We start from the raw sequence: 23,648 nt of genomic DNA on the forward strand, positions 1-23,648 counted from the left end.
AGGGGAAGTAGCTGGGTCTGGGGCAGGACACCAGCGTCCCACACCATTAGCAGCACTTGTGAACACTAACGTATAGCTGCATACAAAGCCACGTGCCTCAGTTTCCCAGGAGCTCCTAGGAGCCTCAGTTTATCATCTTGAAAAGGCATCAAGGCTTTGGTACCAGTGTCTTGGTTTTACTTCAAAATTCTCCTCAGATATAATTAGCTGTATGATTTGGGGCTGGTTGTATAGTTTCTCTGAGCCTCACTCTCCTCTTGTGAAATATGGGGAAACAGTGTCTGCCTGATGGGCTGCAGTGAGGGTTCAGTTAGAGCACTTCGGATGCCAGGCTGACATTTCTGAGATGGGTCGAAAGCAGGGAAGGGCAGCTCTCTCCCGTGTGTGAGGAGAGCTCTGCCTGGGTGCCGGCATATCAGGGGGCCACGGAGGCTCCTGGGGCCCCCAAATCAATGTGCTTTGTTCTCCCACCAGAAAGGGAGAAGGCAGGGGACCATGCACAGGAAAGCTCTACCTGTCATTCACATGGAACAGGGGCCATCAGAGCCAGGCCCTTCAGCTGTCACCCCAGAGACCCAGAAGACAGCCACACATCACTTCAAAAAGCAGCTTTAATTTACCAAATTTATTAACTAAAGATGAACAAAAGATCCCTGTCCTCTAGTCCTCAAGTTTGTAATAAACTTTACTTCAAAAGCAAGCTGCTCAAGAAACTCCACCAGCAAAGACAACTACTGGCTCTGATTTACTTGGTGACAAAGATTGGTTGAGCATGTACTATGTGCCAGGCCCTGAGCTACTGTTCCAGCCACTGGCCCAACCTCCAAGTGCTGGCGTGGCCCTGGGTTCTCGCTGGCTCTGGTTTCTTCTCTCTCTTCCCAGGGATATTTCATAAAACCATAAAACTGCAAACACTATCTAATGACTCCCAACATTGTATATTCAGGCCCACACCCCACATCCCTGCACCCAACTGCCTACTCTCCATTTGGATCTCACTGGGGTTTCACATGTATATGCCCCAAATGAAACTCTTGGTTCTTCTACTTCCCATTCTCCTAGTCTTCCCCATTTTTGTTGCCTGCTCTCCATCCAATCACTGCCAGGGGTCACCCTTGAATCCTCTCTTTCCCTCCTAATCTGCATCCTGTCCATCAATAAATCGTGTTTGCTCTGCCTTCCCAAAGTATGTCCCAAGATCATTTCTCACAATCCCCCACTGAAGCCACCCACCTCCAACTTCCCCATCTTCTTTCTCTACTTCAACAGCCACCTAACTGGTCTCCATCTTTATTCCTGCTCCACAAAGTTCATTCCCTGCACGGCAACCAGTACAGCAGGTCCCATCAGCATCCACTCGCAAACCTCCAGTGTCTGCCCACTAAACACAGCATAAACTCACTATGGTAGCCTCCCAGACCCTGTGCAATCCAGCCCTGTAACCTCTCTGGTCTCAACCGATGGTCTCCAGCACAGCATCCCTCTGTCTTGGCATCAAGGACACTGCCCGGCATACAGGAGGCTCAGCCAGTAGTTTGCTTTGTTTATACCTATCTTCTTTCTGTCCCACAAGTACACAAGCCTCTTTGCACCAGCACCAGCGTCTGCTCCATCTGCAAAGCCCCATTCCCTTGGATTCACATGGCTGGCTCCTTCTTGTGGTTTACCTTTTGGCTCAAATATACCCCTCAGAACGGTCTTCGCAGACCCCTCAACACCCCATCTAAATTGCCACCACTGTCCTATTTTCTTCATGATGCTAATTCATTCTATGATACTATATTGTCTATTGACTTAGGTTTGGTTTTTCGCTGCCCCCATCTAGAAGATAAGTAAGCTCCATGAGGGCAGGGGCCATGGCTGTCTGGTTCACTGCTGTATTCCCACCACCAAGAACACCGGCCACAGCATGTGCTTAAGAGGCATCTGACAGGTGGATCAACGAAGGGAATCACTCCTGTTCTCACTGTCAAATGTTTGGAGTCATCCGACCTCCTCTCTGACTTCATGACAAAGCTTCTCCTAAAGGGGTCCATGGCATCTCGTTATAAATGAAAAATAAAGTCACCTTTAATTCCTTGGAAATTAAATCCTTGTTCCTTGGAAATTCCTCAAGCGCTCTTGACATTAATGAATGATCCTGCAGCCTTGCAAATCCAAGGTGGGGAGCTAGAGTGGCCATGACTCTTCAGAGGAAAAATCTGGGTCCTGGACCTGTTCCAAGACTCACTTCAGGAAACCAGCAAGGCGTGGCTTTACGTGTAGGAGATGAGATTGCCGAACAGTTACAAATAAAAATTATTAAACTTAATCATATTACACAACTGAAAAAGTTCATACTGAAAAGGAACCCACAGCAAATACTTTTATGAAGGATAAAATTGTTATACTGAATGATCACCCCTTAATTTACTGGTGCTGTAAATGTACATTTGCATAGGTTACATTTTCTTAAAGCAGGTATCCTGGTGCGACCGTCCTGGAAATGAACTCCCTTTGAAAACACACCATGGCTTGCCAGAGAGTGACAAATAGACGCCTACAGAGAAAAATCAACTAGCTGGAAATAACAGACAGATCATTTCTTCTGACAGATGTGTCTGTAAACATGACTCTCTTTTCCGAGAAGAAGAAGCAGTGAAAAAATTTCCTCCATTCGTTCCTAAACAGTGACATGTTGTAGAGAATGGGGTTGACGGCCGAGTTGGCAAAGGTGAAGGCCACCACCCAGAAGAAGAGGGACGGCCAGATGACCAGGTTTTGCTTGAAGTTCTGGATCAGGATGAGGAGGATGGTGATGATGATGGGGCTCCACATGATGAAGAAGGAGATCATGAGCAGGAAGAGGGTGCGGAAGAGCCGGACGTCCTGCTGGGACACACGGAGCTGGTGGCTCTCCGAGTAAGCCAGGTTCGTCGTGAGCCTTCTCCTTGACGCCTTCGTGATCTGCAGGAACACAAAACAGAGCCGGCGCCACAGTTTACGGCAGGACATCGGCAGTGTTGATCTAGGAGGGGCAGAGGAGGCCCAGCAGTTGCAATCTGCCATCCTCGCTGCACCGGGACCACTTGGCTTTGGAGCTTTGTGCGGAGAGAGCTCCCTTCTCAGAGGCCCGGCTCGCTGCCCACGCTTAGGATGCGCTGGTCAGCTGGCCTCCTGAGAAATAAGGCAGATCATCCATGTTATAAAGAGTGTTGATGAGGGGAAGTGAAAAGCCAGAATGCAATGGTCTAGAAGAGAGATGTGTGAACACAGATTTAGGTGTCATTCAAGATTCCCCTTCCCAGTAAGAAAGAGGAGCTGGTCAGAGCACTGCTAGTGACATGTGTTGAAAAACTGAAACCATTTCCCATTTATGCCCCCAGGTGAGAGGTGACAACTGGTAGGATAAACATCCTCGTGCCTATCTTTGCACACCCAGATGAGCATATCAGTAGAATAAATTCTCAACAGTGGAACTGAAAGGACCTCTAATATTTTGTACTAATGAGCAGGGTCAGCATTAGAGCAGAGGGATTGTGGGCAAGGAGGCAACTCCGGTGATACGGGTTCAGAAGGGTGTTCTGGACTCTTCTTTCAGGAGCCCTTGCAGGCACTGCTCTCTGAACCTTCTGCCCAGTCTCTTCTGGTCAGTTAGAGGGTCTTGCTTCAGCGTCACTCAGAGAAGCTGGTTACTAATTGGCTGTGGGCAGCCTTGGACATATGGCCCATCAACTGAGGCAGGCTAACCAGATTAAAATAAAGCCCTGCATGTCCTCTCACCCCACTGTCCCATGTAAAAACAGTATTTTTGGAACAGACAAATGCTTCATAACATCTCAGAACCAGAGTGTTGGAGCTAGATGGGCCCATGCATGGTTGGAGCAGCACTTCTCAGACTTCACTCTGCCTGTGAGGCATTCAGCACTATTTATTTAAATGTAGATTCTGATTTTGCATGCCCCGAGGGCCACACTTTGAGTAGCCAAGGCCTACTCCACCCCTTCATTCTACAGGTGAGGAAACAGGCCCTCCCGAGAGAGGGTTTAGCCAAAGTACTTTGAAAACAGGAGCCTTGGAACTGTTCACATCAGAGAGCAAAAGCCCCACAGAAGCTGAGTCCGTGAGAGAGAAGGTGGGGCTTCCCCAGAGGCTCTAAAGACCCCAGCGCTTAGGCTCACACTGCCCTGGAGATACATACAGAGTCCTGCCCTTACGCCTAATTCTAATTTTCCTCTAAGCACAGCCAGTAGGCAGAAGGCCTGCTGTCCCCCATCACCTGCTCAGCTTTAACAGTGCCAAGAGGTGGGGGTGAGGGGGTGAGGATGGGCTGGGGAGGAGGTGGCCGCAGACTGGGGCACAGTTAGCCTGGGATGCGATGGGGCCCTGTACCCACTAGCCTGACATGCTTTGTTCCAGCCTGTGACCTCTGTCCCAGGTAAGAGATCCAATTCCGAATGTCTTGCCGCATTCATGGTGCTTGCTAACTTGCCTCTGCTTAGTCCGGCCCTGTGTCCTGCTTTTCCTGCAGGAGCAGGCTGCCGGGCACACAGCGAGTGCTTACATGTCTGGAGACTTTAATAGCCAAAACTCTTATCCTTAGCTCTACCCGGGCCTTCCTGGGACCATTCCCCTAAAATTATTGAATCTCAAGAGATGAAGCAATTAGAAAGTAATCAGAATCATTCAAATTTGGGGCAAGATTAACTCCAAGACCCGAATGGCTTAAAATATTCTCTTTAGAATACTTCTAATTAGCTAATTAAAGGATAGCCGTTTAATTGTCCTGTGATTAAATACAACTGCCTCTGTGTAGTAGTTTTGGTCCACTTCTAGGTGACGGTGACCCAGGCAACAGATGCTGAATGAACAGAACCCCTTCCTTCCCACCCACTCCCCACCAAGAACAACAGGAATCAGGACCACCAAGCTTCATGAAAGGCTCCCTGAGTGCCCGCCACTGTCCTATGCATTTGTTTTATAAATTGTCACATTTAATCTTCAAAACTGCTCGTTGGATTCGTGCTATTATTATCTTCACTCCAGAGATGAGGAAATTGAATCTCAGGAAATTTGAGTAGCTTGTTGAAGGTCACTCTACTAACGATGAATGGTCAAAGCCCCCATCTGTGAAACTCCAGCTCGGGTGAGCTGAAGATGAGTGATATCATAAAAGGCTCCAGCCCTCTTCCTGGAGTTGCCCTCCACTCCCGCCCCCCTGCTCTGCAGCGGGGTGACTGCTCAGACCCATAGGCTAAAAGTCACATTGGCACATCTAAGCTGGAAAGTGCTGTGTAGAATCAAAGTTAGAATATGTGTTCAGGTGAAAGCTGGTGAATCTGAGACCTTGGAATGATAGACCTGGGAGGGTAACAGCTGCCCAGGGGCAGGTGGGTAGGCTGCAGGGGAAATGGCACCACTCTGAGTAGCCTAGGTGCAGCCTGGTGGGCACATGAGGGTGATTCCAACAGCAGCATTGCTAATGCTGTCCACATTGCTCTGCCAAGAAGGATGGAGGCCCTGGTACAGTGTCTTTTAGATATTTTTTTTGATTTGGGGGGTTTTTTTGGCCTCACCGTGCAGCTTGTGGGATCTTAATTCCCCGACCAGGGCTTGAACCCCAGGCCCTTGGCAGTGAAAGTGGGGAGTCCTAACCACTGGATCGCCAGGGAGTTCCCTAGATATTTTTTGAATGAATGATGTGGATGGAAGTTCATACTTATTGAGCACTTACTATGTGCCAAATCCTTGTACATATCACTTGGTTTATCTCTTTAAATTCTCCCAACGATTCTGTGACATATGTACTTTGATGATCTCCATTTTATTTTGCTTTCTTTTATTTTATTTTAATTTAATTTTTATTGGAGTATAGTTGATTTACAATGTTGTGTTAGTTTCAGGTGTATAGCAAAGCGAATCAGTTATACATATACATATATCCACTCTTTTTTAGATTCTTTTCCCATATAGGCCATTGCAGAGTATTGAGTAGAGTTCCCAGTGCTATACAGTAGGTCCTTATTAGTTATCTACTTTATATATAGTAGTGTGTGTATGTCAATCCCAATCTTGCAATTTATCCCTCTTTTCACTTATCCCCTGGTAACCATAAGTTTGTTTTCTACATCTGTAACTCTATTTCTGTTTTGTAGATAAGTGATGATACCCATTTTACAGAGGAGGAAACTGAGGCTCAAAGAGGTTAAGGAAATTGCCCAACAGTACCCAACTAAGCAGTCGCAGAGCTGGGCTTCAAACCTTGGCAGTCTGACTCCAGTCCATGCTTAAACTTAAACAAATTCCTTCCCACCCTCTAGTATCTCCGTCAGTGGAAATCCTTCCATCCAGCCTGTAACTCCAAGCTCTAATGCCAGAGACTCCGGGAAGGCATCCTGGTTCATCTGCCGTTGGCATCCTGCAGCGCTTTGTTTCAGGTACTCACGTGGCACTTGCCACATATTCTATGGTAGATGTTGAAGCATCATTCTTACCTCTGAGTCCCACCAGACTGCAGCTCCCTGGGGGCTGGGCAGCCCTGTGGCTTCTGTGGTCCAGGGCTCTGGCAAGTGCCTGACAACGACTGTGAGCAGACAGCAAAACAATTGACTCATGGGCCAAGTGAACATGTGGTTGGCTCTTTTTTTAGTACTGACTGATGCTACCCCATTTCCTTCCATCCGCAGTTCCCACAGCTTTGAGGGAGTGAGAAGGAAAATGGGCCCATTATAATAAAATGCAGCTCCTCCCCTGCTCCCTTCCCCACATTAGATGACAAGACTAGTCGACTTTTGTTCAGGGTTTAAAGCGTCTCTGGCATTACGCTGAATGCTTGGTGTGCTTTTAGATCAAATTAAAAGCTTGATTAACTTCTGAGGATTAACTTTAATCCTTAAAACAAGCCCGTGGGGTATGCTCTCACTTTGGGGACAAGAGACGGAGGCTCTGAGAGGTGAAGTGACTTGCTCAAGGCCTCACGGTCAAGTGGGGGAAGGGTACCTCAGGGGGTACGCTCTTCACCGCCAGGCACACCACTGCCACTGCCAGGACAGAGGACAGAGCTCCCGGGAACGTGGCCCACGGCCACCACCATCAGGGTCACTGGCACTCCATAAAATGTAAATGCTTCAGCCCACCTTCAGATACTCTGATTCTGTGGGTCTGAGTGGGCCCAGGAATCCGCACTTTTTATAAACTCCCCAGGTAATTCTCAATCACTAAAATATGAGAACTACTCATCTAGGACAACAGGCTTGGAGTTTCTCCCCCAGTCCTTTGAAAAGTCACTTTTAAATTGCCTGAGACTCTTTGCCTTCACATTCACATGAGCGTCTGAAGGCTATGAGCGAAGCTTCTCCCCACCCCACATCCCTCTGTCACCCCACGCCACCAGACCACAGCCGCGGACGGGGGGCTGTGGGGAGAGCTCGCTCCCACTGACCCAGCTCCGGCCCCTGGGGTTGGGTCTCCTCTGAGGGCTGCTTGGTCAATCCACAGCCTCCTGATTAGAATCATCAGACAACAGACTCCATCCTTCCAGAGGACCAACCTCCCCTTCCATCACCGGCAAGCAGGCCCCAAAGCTGGGGAATGAGGTCCAGGCCTGGAGGAAGGAAGGGCCACGTGTTCACTACCTAAGACCTTCACACTGAATTGAAAGGGATTTCATTTCCCAGTTAAGCCCTGAGATAGGTGAAGCTTTTCCAACTTCAGGCCAGACACTCACTCTCTCATTCAACATATATTTATTGAGCCCCTACTATGTGGCCAGCACTCTTACAGGTGCCAGATGCACAGCAAGAAACAAGGTAGCACTGCCCACCCCGCACTTCCATTCTAGTGTTTGGGTGGTGAGGGGCCTGGGGATGAAGGGAGAGGGGGACCAAGAAACCTATAAGCTGTCACAAAGCCTGCCATGGTGCTGGTTACTGGGTGACAATATAAACCAAGTCCCACCAGCGAGCACGGTCAGCCTGATCAAAGGCACTGAGGAGTGGCCTGGAGACTATTACCCTGGGAAACTGTTGATAGGAAAAAGCCACTGGAGATGTAGAGCACGCCTGAGTCAGGAGGAAAGAGGAAGCAGGGAAGGCAGAGGGTGGAAAAGGCCATTGCCATGAGCAGTTGAAGCAGCCCCAGAAAAAAACAGCCCCGGTGAAGCCTCCTCTCAGTGCTCACCCAGGGCAGAAGCAGCAACCAAGGTAGGGACTTGAGAACAGCGGTTCCCAAAGGAGAGTCTGTGGACCACCAGCCCAGAGAGAGCTCTGTGGGGAAAAGGCGGTCTGCAGTCACATTTAGCAGTGCTGCCTACTCTATTCCAGAGTTGGAGATTCCCGAAGTTCATGAGCATAATAAAGGCTCTGAGAAGGCCTGCAGCAAAGAAACCCATTCAACTTTGATTAACCTGGCATTTTCCAATCTCCTTTGATCACAGAACCCTTTCTAACATCTAACATCCCATGGAGTTCTAGAGGACGCTTTAGGGGACACTCTGCTTGTGAGGAATAAAAGTCAGGGTGATTTGAAAGAGACATTTCTCAGGCCTAGAGATGGTACCTGAGTTAGAGGCAGCAGTGACAGGTGAGAGGTAGGGCTGGTGGGAAAAGGGTCGGTGGTGTAGTTATCTGTCCTATGGTTTCAAATGATTTGCTAACTGTGTCTCTATGAATATAGCTAATTAATATTGATGTTCAATTGATTTTACAGAGTTTTGCTCCTGATAGAAAAAGCTCAGCAGAAAGGCTGATTCAGGGTCTCTGAGCTATGAGTATCTTCAGAGGAAGAGAGACGCAAGCTAGGAGGCCCCACCCAGGCTCTCCACCTGGCAGCTTACCTGCTTCCAAGTTACAAACAGGAGCAAAGTGAGAACAAATGTCATAATCCTCCTGGGAAATGGTCAATAGTCAGTTTTGCCAGTGGGGTGGAAAGTAATTTTCTGAAAGTCTTATATTTGCATTAATGTTGGAATTTTCAAAATCACGTTAGATCTCTTTCATATTAAAGTCTAACAGCTTGTTCAAAGCATTATCATATCTGCAATTCTCATTTTATTGTGTTAAATGATCCACTGAGGCCCATTTGGCTCCAGAGGGAACTGAGGCCCACATTCATTAAGCGACTTGCCTAAGGTCACACAGTAGTAAAGCTTGGACTAGAATCCGGGTCTCATGACTCTTTGTCCAGTGGTTTTCCCACTGTCCCAAAGGAGAAGGTGCTGTTGGCCCTTTCAGTGTGATCCAAGTTTGTGTCTTACTCATTCAATGAGTGTTTATTGAGCCCCTACAATGAATAAGCCAGGCTCTGTTTTAGGCACAGGACTATGGCAGTAAACGAAACGAAGTCTCTACCTTCAGGGAGCTTGCATTCTAGTGGGCAAGACAGATGATATGCAAGTAAATACACACAAATGGAATATGACAGGGGTTGGAAGTGCTTTGAAGAGAAATAAGTCAGGGTCAGGGGCTAGAGAATGACGGGGAATCTCTCTGGAGAAGAGCCTTTTGAGCAGAGACCTAAATGAAGCGGGGGAGTGGCCCAGGCAGAAGTCTGGGGGAGAGAGATCCAGGAGAGGAAATGGCAGGTGCAAAGGCCCTGAGGCAGCAGTGTGTTGGCGTGTGTGAGAAAGAGCCCCAAGGACACGAGGGAGGGGGAGAGGATGAGGCGAGAGGGGCAGGCTGGGGACAGGTCACACAGGGCCTTAAGGTGAGGGTTTTGGCTTTTCCTCCATCTGTGAGGGAAGCGATGGGATCTAAATTATATCTTTGACTGCTCAGAGCACCGTTTCATAACTGTGAGTCATGAGAGACCCTCGGATTCATCCAGGAGCTGTCCTGAGGTCTGGGATGGGAAGAACGGAAGGCTGGCCATGAGTTTATAGGCAAAGTGTCTGGAACTGCAGTTGGAGGCAGACGGATAAGAGGACACATCGGGGCTCGAGGATTCCTAGGATGTTTCCAGGTGGGCCCTGGCCTGAGGAAAAGAATGCCCTTTCCATAGAATAAGTCAGTCCTTCCTCAGAAGGTGGCTGAGAACCATGAGGCACGAGTGAAAAGGGACAGATCAGAACGCTCTTGCCTCTAAGGGACTCAGGAGCGGGACTGCCCAAGCAGGAGAGGTCGGATGCCGCTGCCAGCTTCTGCCCAGCCCTCATCTAGCCAGCCAGCTCTGCTCTAGGGCCAGTCCCATGTTCTTGCGGTGCTCCAAATCTGGGCCCTGCCGTTTATTCTCTCAAAAGTCTCAGCAGTACCTCTTCCCAGCATGCTGTGAGAGGATTAGAGGAACAGCCTCGCCTAACAATGAACAACAGCTGTAATTTATTCATCCCCTGCTACAGGCAGGCATGACACTCACCATAGTCCCCCCAGGAGTATCTCCTATGTATCTTACAAAAATCTTAAACCACTGGACTTTTGATCATTATTTTGCAGATGAGGGAACAGAGGTTCAGAGAAGGTAAGTAACTTGCCAAGGCCACACAGCAAGTAAGGGGCAGATTCAGGACTCAAAGCCAGGTTATTAAAATAACCCCTTCTGGTCTCCGTGTTTTTTATGGCCCTTTGCTTTTCTCTCTTTTCCCTCTTTTTTCTCTTTTAACAGTTTGCAAAGTGTTTTCACACTAAGCCTCAGCATCACTCCTTAATGTTTTTCAGGGTTTCACTGCATTGAATAGCAGCACCTTTGTCTGTCTCCCCCTTCCCTTTCTTGTGTTAAAGCTCCTTCTAGATAGAGAATGTGACTTGCTTACTCTTGACCAATCTCTACTCCCCAACAACACTTTGCACAGAGCAACTTCTTAACAAATGTCTGAGGAATTAAAGTGTTGGGACTCTGGAACCAGACTGCCTGGGTTTAAGTCCTGATACTGTTGCTTATGAGCTGTGTGACCTTTCATAAGTTACTTAACCTCTCTGTGCCTTGGTTTCCTCATCTGTAATTCTGGTTAGGATTAAATGAATTCCTGACACATTGTAAACACCATATAAATATTTGTTAAATAATTTTTTAAAAATTCATTCTCCATTTCTCTTTCTTTCTCCCTTCCTTCTTTTCTTTTAACATAACGATAGTAACTAACGCTTTCATAGCATTTACACATGCCAGGCTCCCACTGCAAGCACTTTACAGACCTCAGCTCCAGGCCTGAATCTGCCTCATACCCTTGAACAAGCCCCAGGTGGGACGTCACTTAAACAGGTCACAAGTCAACTGGTGGGGAAGAGTCTAGGGACTAACACGAGGGGGGGCTGTCTCACACAGGATCCAGAGATTAGAAGACTCGGATGGAGGTTGGCCTGGCTTCGGGTTCTAAAGCATCTAAGAAGGTCACAGATCTTTAGCTACAACAAAAGGGCCATAAAAGTGGCCAGACAGCAAGCAGGACCTAAGGGCCCCACTTCAACCTGCTCGTTCGCCATATGACCCATTATATGCTGTAAAACCAAGATTCAACAACGGTGAACCTCGGAGAGAACTCAAAGGTTTCGCATTAAACCTTCTAAAATGAGCATGAACACATGTAGATGCCATTTGCCTGGGCCAGCACCTCGCATGCAAATATGCTGCCTCAAGGGGTAAGAAAGAGGCTGGCAAGTCTTTTTTATGTCCCTGTACATAGTCACATTGAAGGTAGAGATCATTTCCTGTTTCAGTGCACTTTTGCAAGGCACATGCCCTGGGAGTGGGGGGTAGCAATTAGAGGGATAGAGGAGGGGCTTCTCGTACGCTGTTTCTCGTTCTGTTTCTGGGAGCTGTTTCTGGGGGTGTGGTCAATTTGTGAGCTGTGCGTGTATGCTGGCTGTGCTTTTCTGTATTTACATTGTACTTCAATAAAAGATTTTAAAAGTGTATAATATTTATCACCACACTGCTGTTTGTGATGGGGAAACAATGGACACAACCCAAAAGCCCATAAAATAAATTATGTCACAACTATATGATGGAGAACCATGAAGCCATTAGAAATGAGGCAGAGATATAGGAACCGATACAGAAGGATGTAATGATACAGTGCTAATCAAAAAAAGGAAGTTACAAAGCAGACAGCGTTATCTCAAATCTAAAAAAAAAAAAATTGGGTTGAACCATGGTAATAGTTGATATTTTATAGTTGACCATTTTATATGGTTCATTATATATATACACACACATATATATACATATGTGTGTTTACATGTACACAGATATACATACACATACATTGCATAGAAGTATGTATATACATATAAATTTATAAGAAAAATAACCTGAAAAAATGTACTTTAAATTGTCAACAGTGGGGGTAGACCATATTTTTAGTATCTGTGTTACACATTTCTATGTCTTTAATTTTTTATAATGAGTTTGTATTACACTAGTGATCAGCAAAAAAAAAATGATAATAATAACAATCACATAGATATAACTTTTTAAAAAAGACCAAACTTTTGTCCCTCAGCATTGCAGAGGGATGGATCTGGGCAGTGAACCAGGATTGGGCTGGTGCAAATTCTAAGGTAAATTTTGACCTGGAAATGCTAAGGTTCATCTGAAATACCCCAAGCCTGAGTGAAGTTCAGCCACGGCGCTTGAAGCAAACATACCTGTAAAATTTTGGAGTAACTGATCACAATAAGCAGTCCTGGTACCAAGAAGTTCAAAGTAACAAATGACACATCCCAGGAGATTTCTCCGGCAATGCTGGGCCAAACCAGCGTGCAAATCGGAATTTCCTAGTTACAAAAAGGAAGAGAAGGTCATTTAATGCTGGCTTCTTATTTGGCCTTTAGCTCAGCCCCAGGTGGGGTTACCTGGCACTGTTACAATGTTGTGTTACCCTGTCGTGTTTTGCTGTTACACAACTGGTATGACGAGAAACCCCAGACTCCCTTCCACTGCCCACACAACCCCACTTACAAGTCATTCTCCTCTGACCCTCAGAATCACCATAAGTATTATTCCCATTCTCCAGGGGAGGCACGTGGGCCTCAGGGTCCCAGGCTGGGAAGACCTCGAGTCAGTTCCCAGGCATGGCTCCAGGTCCAGTGCTCTTTCCACTTCCCTGGGCTGAGCTGCAAAGAGCCCTTGAGCCTTCTCTTCCAAGACCTTCATTTTACAGGGGAAAAATCTGACCCCTGAAAGTTTACATAGATTGGAAGTGATGTGCTACACGCACGCATATAAAACCAGGAGCGAGGTGTGCCTCTCCTCCAGAGGAGAATGCGACAGCCCCAGAGTGAAGGCGCAGCCACGGCCATGAAGATGTAAAACCACTGGATGGGGCAGAAGAGCATGCAGGTTTGTGACCTTGCTGCTGTCACTATGTTGCGCTGAATTCAAATGTTTGACACTAACTACAAACCCCGGAACATGTTCCCCGACCTCACTGGATAGTTACTAAGCTGCTGCAACAATTTTTTCCAATGAACAAATAGGTCAATGAAAAGAGATCTGTTTATCCTCCCAAACACAAATCTCCAGCGCCTGCCTGACTATAGGACAGAACTCTTTAGAAAACAAGAGCCCTACACACTTCTGGACACATAGAACAGATTTTTTTAAGAGCACATTCTGCGTAAAAAGACCACATTATTGATTTCTGGTGGACAAGGCATCTTAACCACAGTCCAGAATTAGTATCATTATTCGTAGCATCATTCATTCACTCATTCATTTAACCAATATTTATTGAATGCTATACTAAGCAAAGGCAAAGAATTTTTATCATTTCCCAACTTGTATCATAATTGCATGGTCAAACTCAAAATAGAGTCAAATAATCACTCCTTTTCCTATTCAGTATCTAAAATTCACTGAGCATTTATTCTTTGCCAGGAAGCACTTTACATACATTATCTCACTGAATGTTCATCACAACCTTATTGAAATGCATAGTTATTTTTCCCATTACACAGAGGAGGAAGCTAAAGCTTAGAAATTTCCTCCTAAAATAATAGTCTAAAACACTAAAGATGTAGTCCTTTTTAATCATCTCCAAAGAGCTGAGTGGTTATAAAGGATATCCTGGAACCTACCAAAAACTCTGAGGCAAGTCAGGCAGGGAAGAATGCTTTAGTTATATTTGTACCTTGAGGGGGTGTTGGGGGTGAGAATGTTGCTTCCTTTTCCTGTTTTGTTTAGACGGTTTACAAATGCACTAGACATTCTAAAAACTTGTTCCTTCATCCCCACTCCCACTGTGCACACCTGATGGAAGAAAGTTTATTAGAGCTTTCTACCTTTTGGTGATTGGAAAGAAATTTGTGTCTCTCAAGGATCTTCTGAATATTGACAGTGCGGTGACCACGGCTCTTCCGGAAATCCAGGTAGCCTATGCTTGTACTCAGACCTCCACCCACCAGGGACTCCTTATTCCAGTACATTGGGTGGGCAACACAAATCAGCAGAAATGTTGAAGCAGCAATCAGAAGAAACAGATTCCAGCCCTGAGTGTGACTTAGTCTCTAATTCTTATGCTTGTGATGGGAAAATGTACAGGGAGGGAGGGCAGAGAAACAGATGACCCCAGAACCATTTCTTAAAACCCCCAAGAACCCCCAACTCTTTCTGAAAACCCTCTCCAGAATGTCTGCGCAACCCTCTCCAGGCTTAACAAGATTTTGTAGAAGAATGTGTAATGATAGAGCAAGGTGTTCCCTCTACATTAGGGACAAAAATATAGATCTTTAAATAATCTGCCTGTATTAGCCTCGTATTGTCAAAGAAAATGTGTAGGTGCGAATGAAAAGGCATCTATCCACACACTCACACACGCAGGCATAGAAAAGACTGGAAAGATACACTCTTGAAAATTAAGTGTCAGGCTTCCCTGGTGGCGCAGTGATTAAGAATCTGCCTGCCAATGCAGGAGACACGGGTTCAAGCCCTGGCCCGGGAAGATCCCACGTGCCGAGGAACAACTAAGCTCGTGCGCCACAACTACTGAGCCTGCGCTCTAGAGCCCGCAAGCCACAACTACTGAAGCCCGCGCGCCTAGAGCTCATGCTCCGCAATAAGAGAAGCCACCGCAGTGAGAAGCCCGCGCACCGCAACGAAGAGTAGCCCCCACTCACCGCAACTAGAGAAAGCCCGCGCACAGCAACAAAGACCCAACACAGTCAAAAATAAATAAATAAATTTATTTAAAAAAATAAAAAGGAAATTTGAAAACCCAAAGTGCTGGGCCTGCTTTGTCACTGAGCTACAGAAGCAGAGCTGGCTGAGCCGATGACAGTGTCCTTTAATCTATTTGTCCAACCACTCGCTGACTCAAGCCATGGTGACTGAGCCACTGTGAGGCCACAGTGAGGATGGGAAAGGAGGCTATGGTACAGTCAGGGAGGGAGAAAAGCACTAGGAAACTTCAATACAGAGCGGCAAGCCCAGAGAGCTACAGGTGATGGGATTGTGGAGGCACCGGGAAAGCGGCATCCAGGAGGGGTTGTGTCAGCTGTGCCTGGAAGGATGGGGCTTCAGTCAAGGGAAGGGGGAAGCTGGAGCTCAGTGTCTGGACCAGAAAGGATGTAGATGGGAGGCCACGTACAATGGTGTGAAGTGTGGTTGGCTGTGACTGGTATTCCCATCCCAAGCTCCATCTCTCCCTGGCAATCTCATCCATTTCCATGGTGGCTTTTTGCAGATGCTGTTGCAATCTCCTCTTTCCAGCCCCGTCTTCTCCTGAACCCCAGGCTGGCCCCACGGCCCTGAGGGCATCTCTATAGGATGCCTCCCAGGCACTTCTAGCCTCCAGTGTCCCACCCCAAAGATTCCACCCCTGGCATCATCAACTCCTGGCACGGAGCCGCCATTTTCCAAGCTGTCAGATACCTGAGTGCTGGCCTTCCACCTTCTTCTTCCCTCTCCACTCAGAGCAAACTCCTAGGTTCTGCCTTAATAGCTATCCAACCCACCACAACCTTATTCTCACTGCTCCCCCTCTGCCCACAGACCACAGACCACAGGCCAGGCCATCTCTCACCTCTTAAGTCCCAACGCCCTAAAGGGTGTGTAACTGGCCCTTCTCTAGTTGACCCCCACCAACCCTTCCAGCACCATCTCTTGCCAACATTGTGGGCTATCTCCTCAGTCTGTGATGTCCCTCCAGTCCCCCACGTCACTCATTCTTTTCCAGGAAGACTTTCCTGCGGATGGGGGACGTCTATCTACAGGCACTGCTCAAGTGCTGACCCCTCACCGCACTGGCTGACTCATTTGCAAATGCCACCTGATTCCAGCTGTTTCCGGTCAGCTTCTCTAATGACTCTTCCTGGAATACCCTTGGGGACACCTTTGTAAATAGTTCTCCCTGCCCCGCCTCTTCAAACAAAATGGAAGACTTCAAAGTCATTTTAAGGAACTAGGAATCCTAGTTATATAATATATCTCCTCTCCTATCAGCTTCCCAGCAGAGAAGAAAGAACATATCCATGGCAAGAGATGGACTTACTTTCCTGTATCTTAAAAGTATCCTCTAATATTAACAAGTGTGAGCAAACTTGTTTGTCTCCTCAGCCAATCCACATTCAGTAGGGACACGACGGCATTATTGGCCCGGTATTAAACTGGGGCGGGGCAGGGCAGTGGGACCAAGCGCTCCTCCGGAAGTGTGAACTCATGGGAGAGGCACCAGGAGGAACAGACAGACCCCAGCTAACTTCTGGTTCCATCCTTTGCCCATTCTGTAACTACAGGCATCTTCTCCTTCAGAAAATAAACAAGAGAACACCAACTCGTGGGGTTACTGTGGGGTTACCGAATTGTGCAGGGTCTGGGACCAGAATCTGTGTGATCCACATGCCCCTCCTTGAAGAGAAGGACGGTGTCTTGGTCGTGTGGCTCACGGCGGGGGCAGGAGGGAGGGGTGCTCAGTAAGTGTTTGCAGAATCAATGGGCAGCACACTCTGACCAGGGTGGACAGTCCTCCCCACCTGCCAGTGAGGGTCACGCCCCACCAGGGCCACAGCACACACAGGCAGGAATCCCGCTGGCATAGGCTGAGCTGACCTGGCTGAGATGTCTAAGTTGCTAGGATGTGTCCACCCTCTTAAAATGGCAGTCTTTTATTTTGCCGCAATCAGAAGAATTGTACTGTTTGAAAAATGTTTAAAATATTTATAACCAAAGATAAGGAAACTAATAATAGCTGGCAACTCTTGAGCGCTTAACTGTGTATGTGCCAGGTGTTCGCTCATTTACTGAACTTCCGTCCCCACAGTAATCCTATAAGGTTATTAATACTGTTATTGTGCCCATTTGGCAAATGAGGAAAGTGAGGTATAGAGAGATGAGACCACTTGCCTCTGTCTCACAGCTCCTAAATGGCAGAGATGGGATTCACTCAGAACATTTGACTCCAAAGCCTGCACTCCTAATACCAAATTATTTAGCATTTTCTAGCCTGTCTATCATTTCATCTAAGTTTGAGAGAGTCTGGTCACCTTGACTGCTTGGTACTCACTGCGCAAATGGACAAAGCTAATCATGTTCTTGGGGGGTTTTTTGTGGGGGGAGCTCAGATAAACAGAAACCTCTGAGAGGCACTGTTTCCCTGGCCGGTGCTCCTTGAGGGGAGGGAGCCAGCATGCGCCTGGGTTTAGTTAGTTCTCTCAGCTGGTGGTTTGGGTAGGAAAATGTCCCCCCATCCAAAACCTCCATATTTAGTGTCCAAGTAGGAGGGGGCAGGCAGAATCTACAGCCAGGAAGCTGGGAGTAGGGGATTGAGAAAACAAGCATTTGCTAATTTTAAATGTGAGTCTCAATTCAGTCTAGACTAGATCCTTCTCTGTCTCTTTTTTTTTTAATGGCCTCCCCCCCTCCCCCCTGCCATTTCTCATTCTTTTCAACTTATTTCTTTAACTGCAGAGCCTCACTTTGCCCACCTATAAAGTAAGATGTTTCCTACCTATTCAGGTCATGGCCCTTGAGGAACCAGGAGTTTTCTGTTTGTTGGCTTACTGGCAGGTGTGGATATGTGTGTGTTGGGGGCTGAGCGGCAGGTAGGGGAAAAGACAGAGGATGGAGAGCTGGAAAGGACTGTCCCCGTTTTTCCTTACAAGCTCCCCAGCCCCACCTCTACTAATTTCAGGGAACAGGGTCCTGCAGCCAGCTCACCTGGCCGCTCATCTTCTAAGATGCTGTGCGGACCCATTCTCTCCCAGTGGCTTTCCCCAAATCCCTCTCCAAAGGCTCTTAAGACCAAGGAGGTGTTTCTGCATTGAAACAAGAGGGGTCTGTGCGCCCAGCCCCAAGGGGGACTGAGGGAAGGCCACCACAACACAGATCTCCACGGAAGCACCTTACGGTAAAACTGTAGTCATTCTGGAAGTGCTGTGTAGGGCTCCAACCTCCACAGATGCCCTACCTGGGGTAAAATACAGAGTGGCAAGGCACGGAAGGTCCTGCATCTGTGCGAAGGCCTTCTCCCTCAAACAACCCCCGTGTCCACGTCAGCAAGAAGTTTTAGTCTGGGTTTTTGGCTGGGAGGTGACAAGAGCCTCATTTTTTAGTGTTATTTGCCAGTTAAGTAAGAGTGTACCTAAAACAGTTGTGAAAGGGGGAGGCACAAAGATACCTGTCTGGAAACATAAGATATCCTTAAGATATGTTCTATTTGTTTTTAATTCCCTGAGTTCTGTGAAATCCCTCAAGTCTGTGAAAAATACAGAAACACTGTAACTCAGTGAGAGAATAACTTAAAAAAATCAAAAGACAGATGGCAGAATCCCAGCCCCCCAGAGACTTTTCGGTTTGATTTTTGTTAAAAACAATATATATATATATCTATCACACAGGATGCAGACCTCTCTCCCCAGTGAAAGGCCTGTGTGAGAGGCCAGTCTGGGAAACGTCCAGAGAAGCCCACTTCTGCGTTCACGTCCCCTGGTCAGCCTGTGTTCACCTTCATAGATAGAAGCCTTCCCCCCTCCCTCCCGGCCCTCCCACCCCTTCTGGTCACTGCGTAGGGCTCTCTTTGGGACTGTGATTTCTGCCGGGAAGCCCCACACTCCTTCCTAGGGCCAAGGTTGAGCTTTCGTGTCCCACGGCCAGAAAACCAGCGACCACCGCCGTAGGGAAAAGGAATGGGGCGGAGAACCCAGCCTTGGGCAGACACTCCAGGAGGCTGAGCCTCGAGACTCGCGCCTTCCCGTAGGGCGTAAGTACCTCTGTCCCTGGCCCTCCCCGCGAGGCCCACAGAACCTAACACCGGGATAACAGCCAGAACCGCCGGTCACTGTCCAGGTCAGGGGTCCCGGGTGAATCTCCGCGCGCAAACCCTGCAGCGGCGCCGCAGGGCAGCAAAGAGAACAAACCTGCGCCCGCAATTCTGTACCGAGGGACAGGAATAGCCTCGAGCCAATGCCATGAACTGTGCGCAGAATCTTTTTTAGATCCTGGACCCCCGCAATGATCCTAATGACAACTCTGGGTGCGGTGCCCAGAATAAAGCTTATGGGCTCAGCCTCTGGAATCTTCGGAACATTTGGGGCGCCCAAGATACTCTGAAGCCACTCTTCATTCAAAGCTCCCAGGGTAAGATCCCATGGTCTAGTCTAGTATTTCCGTCTTGCAGTTGGAAAAACTAATGCTCCGGAGAGGAAGTCACAGCCCCCCTAGAGGCAGCACTAGGTCCGGGGTCTCTGGGTCTCCAAAGCCCTTTCTCCCCGGCCCATTCACACACACCTGCCCGCGATTCTCAAAGCAGGACCCTCATCCAGCCCGCACTGAATCTGCTGAGCGCGATCTTAGCTCCTCCTCACGCTAAGGCTGAGATACCCTGAGCAAGTTACTCTCTGTGTACCTTAGCTTCCTCATCTGTAAATAGGTGTGATAATGAGTACTGCGAGAGAGCAGAATTTACTATAATGTGATCAGTCATTCCGGGTCCCCTAGTTCGGTCTGTCTGGCCGCTAAGCCCCTTACTCCATTAACCTCTCAATAGTCAGTGCACTTTACAGGCATTACGGGGACTCCACTTACAACGTTTTGGAGGGCGTTTATGAGATCTACATCGTAGGGTCATAGTGAAGTTTCACAGATAAAACTTAGTGCCGCGCACGGTGACACAACGATTAAATGCAGCAAACCGCCTATTATTGTTTTGTTGTTTTTGTTAATGACCATCCCAGATCACCGTTTCCGGCGCAACCCGTCTGCCAGCCCTTCCCGGACACCTCCCCCGCGTGCACACCCCGGCGCTCACCTCGTCGGCGCCGGAGAACCGCTGCGGGACGACGCGGAAGAAGATGCAGAGGGGTAGCGCGGCGATCGCCGAGTAGCCCCAGATAAGCGCGAGCAGCGCGGCCCGCGCCCACCGCCCCGGGCCCCGCACGCCGCTCCGCAGGCGCACGATGCACACCATGCGCTCCAAGCTGACTGCCGCCAGCGTCAGGATGGTGACGCTGCCGCTCAGGGTCATCACGTAGAAGAGCAGGTGGCAGGCACCCGGGCCCAGCAGCCAGGCCTCTGTCCAGCGCACGGCCAGCACGGGCGGGATGGCGCTGGTGAAGAGCAGGTCCGCGCAGAAAAGGTTGAGCACCAGGCTGGCTGTGGTGCCGCGGCGCCGTCGGCGCGCTACCAGCACCAAGGCGCACACGTTGCCCAGCAGCGACACCGCAAAGATGAGTGCCAGCACCACAGTCTCCACGGCGCTCAGTACCAACCGGTGGTCGCCCTTGACATCAGAGAAGAACGGGAAGCGGGTGCGGTTGGCCCGCTCCAGGTTGCGCGCGGGCCCAATGCCCGCCGCCTGCGCGCACTCAAGGGACATGCCGGGCACCCCGCGGCCCGCAGCCGTCTGCGAGCGGGCTCATCTGGGAGGTGACTGAGTGCCAAGGCGGGGAAAGAGGGAGGGAGACGGTTGCGACATCTCCCCTCTGGCCCCCTCCCGCCTGAGCAGCGCCGGCGCTGGGCGTTGCGAGCTAAGCCTGGGGCGCGCGCGGGAACGAGGAAGTACCGGCGACGCCGGCTGGAAACACCCAGGCTGGGAGGGAGGCGGCAGCCCAGGCAGAGGCCGCTCTCGGGCCGAATAGGAGCGCTCGAGCGGCCCGGAAACCCCACCTAGTGAACCCCCAGAAACCCCGCAAGGCCTCCCCAGCCCCTTTCATCCTCCAGGGGCACCCGGAGGATGACCTTAATCCACTGATTTAGCTAAAACTGATTTAGGAGTGCCGGAGCTGGACCTGTGATCTCAAAATGTGAGATCATTTTGGCCTGTGCGTTTCAGGCTTCACCAGAGAAGTCTCACAGGTCTGCGGATAAATCCTTGCAATGGGCCCAGATCTTTTTGGGGGCAAGGGGACCGGTTGTTTATCATTGCTTAGTAACATGTGACTGGGTAGATTAGTTCATCTCTCTGTGCCCTCGGTTTTTAAAATCTATAAATGGAGATAATATCTCATTGGGTAATTGTGAGGATCATATAAAGGGATTCAAACTTGGCACACAGTAATTGCTCACGAAACTTCATCAATTATTAATTACCATAATTAAAATCCATGTAAATTCTGTGTTCTGAACAAAGATATAAAATGCTTTAATGTAAAAAGAGTGGGCCCCCCAAAATCTTGAATAAACTTAGCACCCCGGAAAGACAGACACTCCAAGTGCACACACAGGTGGTGAATGTGCCTCTGGCACCCCAATTTAAAAAGCACTGGACAATCCAGTCCCCTTACAGATGACGAAACTGAGGAACAGCAAGAAGTGACTTGTCCAGGGTGGCCCCTGGTTAGTAATAAAAGGCCCTGACCCAGATGTTTCCGCCACACCCCTGCTGTCTGGTTTTCTGTTATGGTAAATTAGACAGAGAATGAAAGTGTTCTTGTGGCCTTAGACCCAGTGACCACTTCCCTGGCCAGACAACGTCCCACCACGCACACCCTCACCGTCTTCCCCTTTGCCATACTACCAGGCCATCTGTCTTGTAATCATCTCTGTGTATTTATTAAAAATTTGGTGTACCAGCCTGAGGTGCTCTCTGGCACGGGGGTGGGGTGCATTTGTGTTTGCTTATCACTGTGGCATTTGGGGTATGAGTTGGCAATGTGACCTCTGACCTGAAGGGCAGATTGCATGTCAGTGGGAGATGTTCAACTTGAACCTTGACTAAATACAGGTAGTAAAAGAGAAGCAGTTTGCTTCCTGACACAGTTGATAAAGGGCAAGAGATTGAAATAAAGGTAACTCAAGTGGGATTTGGTAACGGTCTGATGGAGCCAGGGTATATTAGTTTCTGTGGGAGGGAAAGGAGAGCTGTGTGTGTGTGTGTGTGTGTGCACGTGTGTGTGCACGTGCGCGCGTGCGTGCGAGCGCCATGGAGACAGGAAGAGGTTTCCCCAGAGTGAACTCCCAGAGCGGGGTCTCTGTGCTAGAAACCCTTCTCCATCGTTACCCTCCAGAGTTCTCCCAATGGCAAAATGGTGAGTACAGATGTTCCCAAACTTTCTCCTTTCACATCACCTTCATGGCACCTGTAGGCCAAAAGAAATACCCAACAGTTCCATTTATTAAGCAGCTGGGTCCAAATAACTTAAGACTTTATGTCCTAACAACTTAGTAGCCATCTGGGTAAACAATAAATGAATGAATTTTAAAAATAAAATTTTCATTTCTTTCTTAAATAATGGCTTCCTAATGGGATGGGTGCCCCTGTTGAGCTCTACAAAGCTGGGAATTGGATGGGACAGCGCCACTCTCATCTCCTGCTCCACACTGATCTTCATGCATTTGCTTTCCATCACAGTAACCCCTGAAAACCCAGATTTCTCAATGGGTTTAATGTTGAAACTGTGAAAAACCCAGAGCTAGTAGTCCATGTGGGGTTTGGTGAACGTTGAGTAGCACTGTGTTTCCTGGGACCCCCAAGCACACACGGACAGAGGTTTAGGAACACAGGCATGGACACTCGCCTGCCAGGACCCGAAGCCTGACGGTGCTACTCACTGTGTGACCTTGGGCAAGTTATTTTAGCTTTAAGTGTTTCAATCTTTCCGTGTATCCAAAGGGTATAATAATAGTACCATCTCATAGGGCTTAAGGGGATTAAATGAAGTCCCTACCTGTAACACACTTAGCACAGCCGTCATCCAGGGGACACTGGGTCAGGCTCTGTGCTCAACACTGTGTGTGGACTTAATGGCTGACCACACATCCCTGTTTGCTGAGACAGTCTCAGGTTATGAGATTATTATTAGAACCCTCTTTCACTCTCAAATTGCTCTGGTTTGGAAGATAAATTATGTGGTAGCCTACCTTTATGTTTTTTAACTCATTCAGTGCTCCTACAGGTTGCAGGCACTAGGATTTGAATCTGAGCAGTCTGATTCCAGGGCCCCTGCTATTAGCCACTAGAGCAGTGTTTCTTAACTGGGGGGAGACTTTAGACACACACACCCTCCACCACAGAGACATTTGGTAATGTCTGGAGACATTTTTGGTTGTCATACTAGGGGGTTGCTACTGGCATCCAGTGGGTAGGGGAGAGGCTAGGGCTGTGGCTGAACATCCTGCAGTGCACAGGACAGACCCACAACAAAGAATTGTCCAGCCCCACATACCGATGGCGCTGAGACTGAGAAACCCTGTCCTCTTGAGGCCTCAGCAGACTTTACTGCTTACTATTGATTTCTGTTGTGAAGTCCCACCTTGTGGCAAAAGCCAGAAATGTAATTATTGCCCTGGTAGGAGTTTCACTGCAA

At 48.5% G+C, this 23,648-nt stretch overlaps 1 protein-coding gene across 2 annotated transcripts; it reads right to left on the reverse strand.

The window, feature by feature from the left end:
- Positions 1-232: 232 nt before the first annotated feature.
- On the reverse strand, positions 233-22,479 carry FFAR4 (free fatty acid receptor 4). 2 transcript variants are annotated; one of them, XM_036829430.1, is made up of 3 exons: positions 20,153-22,479; positions 12,541-12,686; positions 233-2,971 (listed from the first exon to the last, which is right to left on the reverse strand). In XM_036829430.1, exons 1-3 carry the CDS (start codon positions 20,717-20,719, stop codon positions 2,557-2,559), a joined length of 1,128 nt encoding a protein of 375 aa, XP_036685325.1. In that variant the 5' UTR covers positions 20,720-22,479; the 3' UTR covers positions 233-2,556. The 2 variants fall into 2 exon arrangements, with proteins under 2 accessions (XP_036685325.1, XP_036685324.1); XM_036829429.1 differs by having other exon boundaries at positions 236-2,946; positions 12,558-12,686; positions 20,153-22,476.
- Positions 22,480-23,648: the final 1,169 nt, after the last annotated feature.

The sequence above is a fragment of the Balaenoptera musculus genome, chromosome 16, assembly GCF_009873245.2.
Source record: "Balaenoptera musculus isolate JJ_BM4_2016_0621 chromosome 16, mBalMus1.pri.v3, whole genome shotgun sequence".
Taxonomy (NCBI): Eukaryota; Metazoa; Chordata; class Mammalia; order Artiodactyla; family Balaenopteridae; genus Balaenoptera; species Balaenoptera musculus.

Bases quoted from the DNA above. Each gene is read 5' to 3' on its own strand.
- FFAR4 (XM_036829430.1), bottom strand. From the start codon at position 20,719: ATGTCCCTTGAGTGCGCGCAGGCGGCGGGCATTGGGCCCGCGCGCAAC. The intron at 12,687-20,152 runs GTGAGCGCCGGG...TTTTGTAACTAG, and splicing joins GGTTCTCCGGCGCCGACGAG to GAAATTCCGATTTGCACGCT. The intron at 2,972-12,540 runs GCCGTGGCTGAA...TAAACTGTGGCG, and splicing joins CAGGTATGTTTGCTTCAAGC to CCGGCTCTGTTTTGTGTTCC.